The 13,334-nt window shown below is 32.8% G+C and overlaps 1 protein-coding gene and 1 long non-coding RNA gene across 12 annotated transcripts in view; both read left to right on the top strand.

Moving 5' to 3' along the window:
• Positions 1 to 1,669, top strand: part of LOC120082103 (serine carboxypeptidase-like 50) — a 1,826-nt gene extending 157 nt beyond the window's left edge. Inside the window, exon 2 of one of the 2 annotated variants that reach the window (XM_039037330.1) lies at positions 1 to 1,669. In XM_039037330.1, coding sequence (XP_038893258.1) covers positions 25 to 1,410 — 1,386 coding nt within the window. In that variant the 5' untranslated portion in view covers positions 1 to 24 and the 3' untranslated portion in view covers positions 1,411 to 1,669. The other variant, XM_039037331.1, reaches the window with a different exon arrangement.
• Positions 1,670 to 7,722: 6,053 nt separating this feature from the next.
• On the top strand, positions 7,723 to 12,796 carry LOC120081300. 10 transcript variants are annotated; one of them, XR_005482770.1, is made up of 10 exons: positions 7,723 to 8,044; positions 8,143 to 8,571; positions 8,697 to 8,774; positions 9,085 to 9,136; positions 9,290 to 9,386; positions 9,763 to 10,099; positions 10,275 to 10,410; positions 11,525 to 11,581; positions 12,172 to 12,279; positions 12,680 to 12,796. It is a non-coding gene; the product is annotated as an uncharacterized LOC120081300 (long non-coding RNA). The 10 variants fall into 10 exon arrangements; XR_005482771.1 differs by lacking the exon at positions 12,680 to 12,796 and having other exon boundaries at positions 9,763 to 9,836; positions 9,949 to 10,099; positions 12,172 to 12,369; XR_005482777.1 differs by lacking the exon at positions 12,680 to 12,796 and having other exon boundaries at positions 8,143 to 8,303; positions 8,443 to 8,571; positions 12,172 to 12,369.
• The last annotated feature ends 538 nt before the right edge of the window (positions 12,797 to 13,334 follow it).

The following is a 13,334-nucleotide window of genomic DNA, read 5'->3' on the forward strand; positions in this document are numbered from 1 at the left end:
ATAATCTTATCTCAACAATTCATCATGAACTCAATCAACTTTCTTCTCTCTGTTTTCTTCTTCTTCTTCTTCTTCTTCTTTGCTTCATTTCCATTTCCATCCACTTCATCGCCGCCATTGTTTCCGCCGGAAGCTCTCCCCACAAAATCCGGCTATCTTCCGATCAACCCCACCACCGGCTCCGCCATTTTCTTCACCTTCTACGAAGCTCAAACCCCAATTTCTTCCCTCACTAAAACCCCTCTTCTCATTTGGCTTCAAGGCGGCCCTGGCTGTTCTTCCATGGTCGGCAACTTCTTCGAGCTCGGTCCATGGCGAGTCAATTTCCACAAACAAAAAACCGAACCCATTTCCCTAATCCCTAATCCCGGCTCATGGAACCGAAGATTTGGGGTTCTATTTCTCGACAACCCAATTGGAACTGGCTTCAGCATTGCCGCAACACAAGATGAGATCCCTAGAAACCAATACTCTGTTTCTAAGCATCTTTTTACTGCAATTTCTTCGTTTATTGAGCTGGATTTAGTGTTTAAGAATCGACCCATTTACATTACAGGGGAAAGCTATGCAGGGAAATATGTACCTTCAATTGGGTATTACATTTTAAAGAAAAACCCCAAATTGCCTTATGATAAAAGGGTTAATTTGGTTGGTGTTGCCATTGGAGATGGGTTGACAGATCCCATTACTCAAGTTACTACTCATGGGTTGAATGCTTTTTATTCAGGTTTGATTAATGAAAAGCAAAAAAAGGAGATGGAAATTGCTCAAATGAAGGCTGTGGAGTTGATCAAAATGGGGAAATGGAATGAAGCCACAAACGCAAGGCTTAAGGTATTAGATTTGCTTAAGGACATGACTGGATTAGCTACTTTGTATGATTATACAAGAAAATCTGCTTATAATACTGATTTAGTGGATGAGTTTTTGAGTTTCAAGGAAGTGAAGAGAGCATTGGGAGTGAAGAATGAGTCTATGGTTTTTGAAGGGTGTAGTGATGTTGTTGGGGAGGTTTTGAAGGATGATGTGATGAAGAGTGTGAGATATAAAGTTGATTTTTTGGTTAAAAATAGTAAGGTTTTGCTTTATCAAGGGCAATATGATTTGAGAGATGGTGTGGTTTCAACTGAGGCTTGGGTTAACAAGTTGAAATGGGATGAGATTGAGAATTTTTTGGGAGTGGAGAGAAAGATTTGGAGAGTTGGAGATGAGTTAGCTGGTTATGTTCAAAAATGGATGAGTTTGAGTAATGTTGTTGTGTTGGGAGCTGGTCATCTTCTTCCTACTGATCAAGCTTTGAATTCTCAAGCAATGATTGAAGATTGGGTTTTGGAGAAGGGAGTTTTTGGTGATGATAATGCACAAGAGAAGAAGAAGAGTTTTGGTTCTAATGGTTTTAGGGTTTGGTGATGTGAAGCAAAAAAAAAAAAAAAAAAAACACTTTTGGAGAAGAGCATCAAAATAAGCTAAATTATGCTTTAAAATAGAGCATGTATCTATCTAGTTTGTTGAATTTGGAAATAAATAGAGATTTCTCTATGCTCATTTTAAGTTGAAAGTAGATTAAAAGAAGGAAGTTATATGAAAAGGAAGCAAAGTGGTTTTGTGCTGTGAATTTTTCAAGTTCTATATCTTAATAGAAGTATAGTTATTGGTTATATTAGAAGAAGCATTCTCTTTTGAAACAACTTCCATCAAAATTTACCATATGTAAACATATTTATACTCTCGATAAATGACTAAATGCTTTCAACAACTCTCATTTTTCTGGATTTTGAATTTGTATTATTTGTGACTAGCTACTAGATTTTGATAAATGACATCAAAGCATTATATATCTAAGCAAATTACGATATATGACGGAAAAGAGTTAACTCGGTAGGAATTGTCATGTATTACCTTTAAGGTCAAAGATTCATATGGTCATACTCTAATTGTTGTACTAGAAATATTAATAAATAAATTAACGCAAAAAAAATTGTTTTCAAAATTTCATTGTAAATAAATAGATTTCAAACACAAATTTTTCATCTAGTATTGGTTTAATATATTTGATTAGATGTATCTCAAACCATAAAAAGAATTAAGGTGGTGTTTGGCTCATAACATGGGTGAGTTGAGTTAATATAATATATCAACTCAATGTTTGGTCCACCAACTTTAAATGTTGGTGGAATTGAGTTGGTATATTTTACCACAAATTCTCCATTTTTCTAATGTTTTCAATGGTCACTTATGGCGACTATCTATCACACTTCGGGAACCAACTCCAGGCTCCGACAGCTACCTCCAATGACAACTCTAGCGCAACCAATCAGATAACCATGGATGACAACCAGTGACCAATTTCCGGCTTCGACAACCACCACAACGACAAACTTTGGTGACCAAATTTCAGAGCCTAACAAAACTAGCTTTCGATGAAAACCACATTCGGCAAACCAATCGGAGGGACCATCTTTGTTGCAAACCCAACTTTCAACGACCAATTTCTAGGCTCCGGTAACCACCTCTGATGAAAACTCCATGACCTACTCTGATGACCACCTTTGTGTGGCCCAACTCCAATAACCATTTTAGGCTCTGCAATCACTTCTGACTTATAAAATTCGACGGTACAAACCCCGACAAACCAACCTCCAACTACAAACCTAATGAAAAAATTACCTTCGATGATCAAAAATTTGAGACCACCTTCAAAACAGATGCCCGAGAAACTTTCGACGACCAACTCTGGGCTTTCGACAACCCACCTCCAATTTGACAAACTTCGACAACCAACTCTAATACCACCTTCAGGCGACCAACTTCATGCTCCAACAGCCGTCTCATCCAACTACAAACTACCATTGAAAATTAATCTTGTTAATCAACTTTACAACCACTTTCGAATCATTATAGATGATGGACTATATTATGTTGTTAGGTTATGATTTATAAACATAGTATTGTCTACATAAGTGCATATTATACGTAGAATTTTTAAAATATATTTTATTAATGATCAATATTAAACGATTGAGAGTGTAAAGAATATTTGGGAAAAGTATGTATGATTAGGTGAGATATGCAACATATTAATAATAAAAAAAAAAACATAAATGGAATTTTTTTTTCCTGGAACATAATCTAGGCAAGAGGTAGTGAAAAATTGAGTTTGTTCTTTAAATGATTCTCTAAATTTGGAAGAATTGAAAAGTGAATGTTTGAACAAATGTGGTGGTTCCTTATACATACTAAGATGATGGGAGAGATTCAATAAAAAAAAGTCTGACATAGAAAATACAAAAATAACATAGGAAGAAGAATAAGAAGAAGATGTGATGAAATTCATGGAGAAAAATTAGAAATAAGAAGTTTTAATTTCTCATTTTATTTAACCATATTTTACTCAATATTATAATATAATATGATATATATATATATATATATATATATATAAAAAAAAGAAAAAAAGTCTAAAAATTAAAGAAAAAAGTTCTAAAAACTTTAGAAAAAATTGTAATCCATATTTTATTCAAACAAAGATGGGTAGGATTATTGAATAAAAAATTTCAAAACAAAAATAATAATCATAAAAGCAGATTATTTAGAGTTAAAAAAATTGCACCAGATAGCCATACATATGAACTCAACTGACATATGAACATCAAATAATTCTGCATCCATATGAACTTCAAATATTCTATCTTAACTCAACGTCTCAAAGAGCCTCTAAAATTGCATATTAAACCCGCCTTAAAGATGTTTGGTTACTTTCATTGTAAACTTATCACATAGACCTTCTCTTAATATTTTATCTAGAAAATTGTAATTAAAAAAAATCCTTATTTAGAATATCAGAAATTACAAAACTAAAGTAATCATCCCCTAAGGAGATGTTTTGGTAAAAAAAACAGTTGACAGATTATTGTTTTCTGGATTTCTTCTTTACTATAAATAGTTTGAAAAATATGAATTTATTCATCTATCAATTAAAATTCAACGGTAATACTTATATCAATTGGAAACCTAGATTTTTCGATCAATTTATATATTCCACATTACGTTCCATTTCGATAAACATCATGTAGGACTCATAATTTTATCAATTAAATCCTTAAACTTTTATAAGTGAATCAATTTAAACTCTCAAGTTATAACTTTTAAAATCGCGCCTTTTTTGTTTTCCTACATTTAATGACTGTTATTTTGTAAGCCCTCAAACTCTTCCATCTAAGAAGTGTTGAAACTCAGAAAAAAAATAATCTAAGTGTCGAGATCATGTGGTTGAGATTAGGGAATAAAGTGTTATGGACAAGTAGTGAGGGAAAAATTGGGAGCATAGTAGGTTGTAGCTAAAATTTTGACTATGTAAACTGTGCTATGAACTCACAACATAATAAAGAATGAAGAAGTTTGACCAAGTGTTCAAACCATGCTGTGAACTTTGAGAAATTCCAAGGCATGAGTTGGCCTAGGTAAGTTAAGAATTGGCTAAGTGTTAGTAGAGGGATTCAACTCATAGCATAGTTAAAGTCATAGCATAGGTGAGTAGGAGAATTCATAGCATAGTTGGGTAAGAAAAGTCATAGCATAATTGGATAAGAAAGTCATAACATAGTTGAGAGAATGAAACTCTAGCATAAACTCGTAGCATAGTTAAGGAAGTTCAACTCATAATATAGTTGAGAAAAACCCCGGAGGCACCATGTGGACGCATGGAGGGTGACTTGGATGCATAACAATAACTCTAGTTGGACAACTTGAACGCATGCTAAGGGGAAGAAGTCACCTTAGATGCATAGAAGATATCTTGAAAGCTATGCTATGAGAATGAAGAACTATGCTATGAGAATAAGAAACCACGCTATGAGCATAGGAAACCATGCTATGAGAATGAGGAGCTATGCTATGAGCATAAGGAACCATGCTATGAGCATAAGCAACCATGCTATGAGAATATGAACACTTAGGATATAATCAAAGGAAGAAACCATGCTATGAGAAGGAAACTAGATCTAATAATGGAGAGTTGGGGGAGGTTGACTGAATGAGAGGGAAACTATTCTTCCAACTTGACTCAAAAAGGAAAATCTATGCGTTGACTTGGGTTACTTGGGAAGTAAGGTTGAGTTGATAACGAGGTAAGGTATGTGGCTCAACCAAATGAAATCTTGGCTAACCTAAGTAGGTGGTGGAAAGCTGAGGGGCAAAGTTGAGCATGCAAAACATGAGATGACCACTTCAAAAGGAGGTATGCATTGGACATTGCTAGGAGAAGACACATCAAGTTTATATGCAAGTAGGTGGTGGTAAGACTGTCTATGTGTTGAGAAGAGGCTGCTCTGCATCCAACTCAACTGTCTAAGGCTACCCTGCGCCCAATTATGCTATGGAGATCAAACCCTGCGCTTATAACTGTTTTTGTTAGTCCTAAAGGTTAGTTTTGGGGCTTTTAGGGCTGGTAAGCTAGGTTTAGGGTTACGAAGGTATTCTAAGATTACTTTCACCCTCAACATAGGATTTTAAGTTGATTATTGGATTAATACAGGCTTGGGATTCATGAGAAAATAGGGAAACCAAGAAATTTGGAAAATCCTTATTGGTGAACTGTGAGTGATTTATTTCAAATGTTTTGGTAATATATATATATATATATATATATATATATATAATATATATATATATTATATATATATATATTATAATATATATATATATATATATATATATATATTACACACGTAATATTGGTTTTGAAAAATTTGGCATGATCAGAAAATTTGATTTCTTGGAATTTAATCACTGGTTTTCTGTTGTTTTAATTGAATGATTGTTTTAAACCCTGGATTTTCTTGGAAGCATGTTTTATTTAATTAGTCTGGAAACAGAATTGTACCTTGAAAATGTTAGCATATCTCGAGGACATCTGAATGGGACTATCAATATGATCTATTTGGGATTATCAGCATACTTGAGTATGTCTAGTGGGAATTGTCTACATGTGCACATTAGACCGGTTGTATTGGATACTAGAATTGTTTTCTTAGACAATGTATTTGATTGGGAAGCATTTGAAATACATACATAAAATTTCTGTTATCTTGAAAGTTGATATTGTATTCTATTTGAATAATTGGTTACTACTAAACGTTTTCAAATGAATTTCAAAAATTAAAACATGTGTCATGGAATGTTCATTTTGTTGTAATATCTCCACTTTCATGGTTCTACATGAACAATTTAGATCAAATTATTTTGATCAATTTCAAAGTGGGACAAACCTTTGTCTAGCATTTAGTCTTTAGTTTAAGTAATGGTTCCAAAGGACGAGTGGTTTTAAAGAAGACCATCAAAATAATCTAAATTTTGCTACAAAACAGAGCACGCATCTATCTAGTTTGTTGAATTTGGAAATAAATTGAGATGTCTCTATGCTCATTTTAAGTTAAGGAATTGCTCATTTTGGTTAAAAGTAGATTATAAAAGGAAGTTATATTCACAAGAATCAAAGTGGCTTTGTGTTTGTGGTTTGGGAGTTGTGAATTTTCTAAATTTTATATTCAAATAGAAGTGTAATTGTTGGTTATATTCAACATTCTCTTTTGTTTGTCAAAAGGGGGAACAAGAAAAAGCATTCTCTTTTGGAACACTTTTGATCAAATTTACCATTTAAATTTGAAACTTATTCGAATCGGATTCTTTTGATTTTATACCGAACATATATTTAAAGAAGTAATTTTAACTTATTGATTTCTTTCAAAATGAATATAATTCAATTAATATAAAATATATAAACAAACTTATTGATTGCCACTTAATCCAAATCCTATTTGCTCTAGATTTTGGATTCGTATTATTTGTGACTAGCCACTTGATTTGGTTCATCACTAATTTCTTGTAAATAAATTATGATATAGAACCAAAATGGATTTATTTCAACAATAATTATCATGTTATTGCTTCCTTTAAAATTGGAGGTTCAAATTTTCATATCTCACTTATTTTACTAAATAAATTAATAAATTATTTAAATTGGGATACACTGAAATGAAAAAAAAGAATTGTTATCAAATTTTCATCTATAAATAAATTTCAAACACAACATTGTCAAAAGCATCTTTGGTAACTTTGATTGTGAACTTAACGAATAGAATTTCTCGTAGTATGTTATCTAGAAAATCACAAATCACAAACCATAGCCAAAACAGATGGTTTTGGTGGGCTCTACCCGAGGCTGAGGCAATAGGAAGCTCAGCCCAAACGCCCAATTCCCTCTTTTTTCGTCATGATCTTGTCTTAATTTTGATCTCGTTGCTTTTGTCCTTCATAATTTTATCTTTTTTGTCCAAAAGTCACTCGTAATAGAACCTATAGTTTTATTAATTAAATCTTAAAGTTTTGTAAGTAAATAAAATTGGACTCTAAATTAAGATTTTCTCTAAAAATCGTCAATTCTTCGATTTTAATTGTCTGACAGTTGAAAAAAATTTATACACGTATAAGAGTTGATGTATAGACAATTTTTAAAGAAAATCTTAATAAAAATCTATATCGATTCAATTAAAAAATTTAAAGTGCACTACAAGAATTTTGGCTTTAATGTCGGTAGGAAAAAGTGAAACTGGATGTATAATATCGGTTTCTAAAAAATAGATCTTTAATGTCGATTTAAACCGACATTAAAGATCCCCATTTATTTTTTTTAACTTCTGTAAAAAATATCTCTCTTTCATTTCACTACCTTTCTTCTCTCTCCTTTCTCACTTCTCTCTTACAAACCCTCTCTTCCCTTTGTCGTCCAGATCTAGTTGTTCACATGCCGGTCCATCGTGAGGTTCAGTGGAGGTGGGTCGCCGATCGTCAAATCTGGCAGTTCAGTTCGCCGTCCAGTTCGTTCATCGTGGAAGTGGGTTTCCGGTGTTCGGGTCATCCAGGTCTTCCGATTTGTAAAGGTCTTCCGATCGTCGTGGTTGGTAGTTTAATCGTGGGTCTTCCAATCTGTAGAGGTGGGTCACCTACGTTCGGGTCATCCGGGTCGTGGGCTTTTCTGATTGTAGAGGTGGGTCGTCGACGATCATCACCAACTCGTCATGGGTCGTTGTCATTTAGCGTTGTCATTTTCCAACGTTGTCATTCTTTGCCGTTCTGGTTGTGCAGATCGCCATTCACAACTCGCTCAGATCTAGTCTGCTAACTCTGTCGTGGGGTTCTTCAGCTCGTTGTCCAGCTCGTTCTAGTCATCATCGTTTTTCTGCTCAGATATTTTCGCTTTACTTATTTTTCTAACCTCGATCTTCACTCAAATCTAGTTTTCCGAGGTTTCTTTTTGTATGATTAATGGGTGCACTTATTTCTCTTCCATTTTACTTTCAATTCGTAAGTTTAAGTTCTAGGGAGAGACCGGACAATCTGATGATATACACTTGTGATGTCAGAGAAGAGTCCTCTTTTGAACAGGAAAATTTGGTCACGTAGATCTTCGATTTTTCCGGGTCCAGTTTCGATGAAACCTCGATGAAAGCCCACACGCTCTTTTGGACCTGAAGAAGGGACGGCGACCCCTAAACAAAAAGGTTTTTCATAAAGGTAGCTCAAAAACTTCTCTTTGTTTTTTGGTGCATATCTTCTTTGTTCGAGAGCTTGATGAAGACGTGCCTAATCGAAGGATTTGGTTGTATTGTTCAATGATGTGCTATTTATCTGAATATTAGGAGATTTCCAGCTTGTGTGCAAAGCCTTGCGAATGAGTAAATAACATCACTATGGTTTTTGACATTAAGAAGTCTGAGGTAATTAACAAAACTTCATGTAGAATTATTGAACCTTTTGAAGAGGAATAATTTCTTAATCTTGTGTATGTTGCCTTACGTTGTCTGATTCCAACATTTATACAGAGAGAGATTGAGTTTTGATTTCTAGCTATAAATGTCTGCTTTCTATCCATTTTATTATATTATCTCTGATTAACTCTTTAAGACCAATTCTAACGGTACTATTTGAGATATATGTATTTGATGAACTCTTAGGTTACTATTAATTACATGATAATAATGCATACATTTTATAGCAATCGATTGATGTTTTAAAGTTACATTGCAGGTGCTTTATTCTCGATTCACTAATGAAGAGTTTTTCCAAATGAGATGCAAAGGTACTCTTAAAAACTATTCTGCTTAGTTATACCAAAATATTTATGAATAATTATGGAAGTCAATGTAAAAAAGTTTAGAAATTGAGACCAAAGAAAATGCTACTTCACAATGAGAATTCCTACTAAATGCTAGCTTATTTTTGCTAATATCAGGGAATAAGGACGTTTCTTTTCATTATCATGGTTGTCAAAATATTGATAAGATATGGAGAAATGATATCTTATCTTGTCATGTCTATCTTCGACACTGGTAAGTAATTTGCATTGTATCTTATGTGTCCCGAAGCAAATATTTTCCTATAATAGCAAAAACGTTCAATATGAAACTAAAAAATAAGGATTTATTTAATTTGTTAAAAGTCCATTTCCATACATTATATCTATAGAAGTCGTGACCAACATAAAACTTCTTTCCTTTCCTTTCCTTTGTTTTGTACTTCTATTTGGAATTTTCTTAATACTCCTCTTAGGCGAAGTGATTGGAAACTGGGGAGACTTTTTCCATAAAGAAAGTCTTGCAGGACAGATGTTAAGATAATTTGGAATTCTCTTATAAAAATCTTGCAGGACATTTTTCTTTATTCTTTTCCATCTTCATTCCGACACTAAATTAATGTGTTTATTAGATCTTCGGGGGCTAGCTTATATTCACACTATTCCTGGAGTTCGTCATCGAGATGTAAAGCCTCATAATCTTTTGGTATGTAACGTATTTGTGTCTTATCATTTGTGAGCTAAGTAATAGTTTTTCTTCTCCTCTTCTTTCATGAGTTCATTTTTATTCTTCTTTCTGACGTTTTTAATCTCGAGAGAATACCCTGGAAGCACTTTGTTGAGCTTTGGAAGCTTTTGGGCTCTAATGGGTTTCACCAGACCTCATAAGCCCACCAATGGCTTCTCTCCCAGATGGGTTTTTCTGTTCTGCATTGCTAGCTTCTTCCTGGGTATTTTTGTTGTCGATAGGTATTTTCTCTTTTTTTTTTCTTTTTTGTCCTGAGATCTTGTTTCCTGGATATATTACATGAAAGGCATAATAGGATTGGAAACAAATCAAGGAGATAGTATGCTTCTCTAAATGTACTCTTTGAGTTTATTGAATGTTAAAGAATACTATTGTGATTTTGCTTTGGATCATTAGTAAATGCAATTACCAATATCAAGTCAAACTTATGGGATAAAAAGGGATTGGCAAGGAGATCCATGTGTGCCAGTGGAATACCCTTGGAGTGAATTGAATTATATAGCAATGCAACTACTTCAAGAATCATTTACTTGTAAGTGCAAGTCTTTTATGAAGTTTTTTTTTGTACTTTTTAGATGCCATCAAATTCGTGTTTCCAAAAATAAGTTTTAAGGTTTTGTTGTCCTGCTAGCTTTAAAATGTTGTCATGTTCTTTGGATGCCTAGGGTGAATTTTGCTTATTTCAAATATTTGGAATTTGAAAGTGTTTTAAATTTATGTTGGTTCTTAATTAGATGTTTGAGTCGAGAACTTATAATAGGTATTCATTTAGTTTACTTGAATTTTCATTGAATACAGTTGGTTAGTTTTTAACAAGTTTTGTTGGATTTGTTTTATGAAGTATTTAATATTCATTTTTTGAGAATTTTGGTAGTTCTATTGAGAAGAATTGGTTGTGGAATATTATTGGGAGTATGTTTTGAATAGGTTCAAGGTAAATTTTTAGTTTTGTTGTGCTAGCGTTGATATGTTGTCGAAAATTTTCAAAATATAAGAGTAATAAACTTGGTTTCTTGATTGTTTGACAAGCACTTTTAAAACACTTAGGTAAGTAGAATTCTACCTAATGGGGTTTGTTTTCTTGCGTGCTAACATGATCCTTGATTTACTTACTTGTTCAAATTGTTGTTTTTTTTTTTTGCTTATTTGTCCAAATTGTTGTTTTATCTACTTCGTAGGTGGGAGAATAGTCCGTAGCTCCATAAATTAACATAAAAAACTTGGGAAGACATCGTTGAACACTATTCATTTATCTTCAGCTTATTTTTTATCATCTTAACCATTTTTTAATTCATTTATTTTGAATGCTATTCTTGTGTACAACTTAGTATGTATACTCTACTTGTTCTATGTAGAATATATATGTATACTTTATAGTTGATAAGTTGGAATTTTTATGTAAATCATATGAAGTTGATTTGGATAAAAATATATTTTATCTTGGTTTTAGAGTTAAATTATTATCCAATTCCTCTTTTATGACTTATTGGGAATTTGTGAAAGCAATTAAGATTTTATTTTGTGCATGTCCAAGTAAAAGAGAAATATTACTGATTTGAACGTGCGTAAACAAAATAATAATAATAATATATATTTTGGAGCACCTTTGTTTATTATGTTCGGTTTATGTTTCATGTCACAAGAAGATTTTGAGTATGGAGTACACGATGGACATCATACTTACTTTGAAGCCGAGAAGAAATGTTAGTTCATTAACATTGTAATTGGTTTTCTTTTTCATTCTTTGTTCTACAAAATCTTTGAAATTTGGATGTTAGAATCTACAAGAACTTGTTTTTGTTTTGGATTAATTCTTCTATTTAGTCTGAGTGGAATGTGGATTCATCCAGAAATATTGAATTAATAATGGTAGTTGAATTGAATCTAGTTCCCAATTGTTCTTTTTCCATCTTTTGGCCTACAGAATTTTGTAGGCATGACATAAAACATCTCTTATGACATTCAGTTACCTATATTTACTCAAATCATGAAAATGTTGATCGAGTCTTTCTTAACGATGAGAGACCGGACCAAGGCGGTACAGTGGTATTTTGGAAGCCTCCATTGTCAATAGTCAACTACAATTGGTTATGTGAAGTTTTATATATATTAACCTAAGTACTCATTCATTTTTTTTCATTGAATAGCAAGTTATGAGCTTAATGATTTTTCCAGACTTCTAAAGCTTGTAGTTTAACTTTTGATCAGACAATTCTTTTCAATCTCTTGGATCATATTGTTGGCATTGCATATTTTTTGATTTATGATTCAATATGATTGATGGGTTTTGTAGATGACTCATGTATCTTGCGTATTGGAAGGTGGAAAGGTTCGAGAAGAACATTTTGAAGAGGGGTTGTGCCTGAGACTACTACAAAGAAGGGAAAGGACTACCCTATTGGTCATATTCTTCTTGGATTCTTCATTTTTGTCATCATTGGATCATATGAATTTTAGATTTTGGATACTAATTTCCTCTTTTCCTCTTTCACATGCTTATGCTTATGTTTTTATTATGTGATTCGAGCTTCCGTGTGGTTGTTTATAACAAGAACATGATATCTCTTTGCAAATTCCCATGAAGACTCGAAATCAATGATTTAAGAATTTATGTACATACATATATGTGTGCAGAAATGTAATTGTTTAAATGTTGGTTGTTTAAATGATATCTCGACCTTCTGTGTGGTTGTTTAAATGTTGTCTTTCCATAGCTCCCTAGCTTGAATTCCATAAATTCTTTTGTGTGGGGTAATTGAATTCTTATTATATGTTGTTTGTCCATTTTTCTCTACTTGCAGGAAGTCATGTTTTTGATTTGGATCAAATCTGTGATGGATGGTAGAGAGAACATAACAAACGAGCAATTGAAAGACTATTTGGAAAATACTATATAATGGCAACAAGTGTGTGAGCACTTTTGTTTTGTTTTGTTTTGTTTTGTTTTTCTTTTGGGAGGGGGGAGGGTGGGGGGTATTTGTAAAGTTTTAGTTTGTATTTTATAGTTTAAAAGTAAGTTCTCGCTCTTTTTTGATACATCAATAAAAGTTGTTTGGATCTAACAAAATTTTAATTTTTCTATGTAACCCTTATGAGTTTCCGTAATTTGTTGATTACGTTGGTTTTAGAGTTAAATTATCTTCAAATTCCTCTTTTGTGACTTATTATTATGGATTTGTGAAAGCAATTAAGAATTTATTTTGTGCATGTACAGGTTGATTACCTTAGTTTTAGGGACACGTTGTTTTTAACTTTTTGACCGACATTAAAAATGGATTCGACAATGGTATTTAAAAAAACGGACAATAATTCTGGACTTTAATGTCGGTTGACGACCGACATTGAAGATCATGTTATAAAAGGTCTTTACTGTCGGTTTTAAACCGACATTGAAGATGGTGTATATTTCCATTTTACTTGTAAGTTTATTAGTTTATACACGTGATAAATTTTTTT

Source organism: Benincasa hispida, chromosome 7 (assembly GCF_009727055.1).
Source record: "Benincasa hispida cultivar B227 chromosome 7, ASM972705v1, whole genome shotgun sequence".
Lineage (NCBI taxonomy): Eukaryota > Viridiplantae > Streptophyta > Magnoliopsida > Cucurbitales > Cucurbitaceae > Benincasa > Benincasa hispida.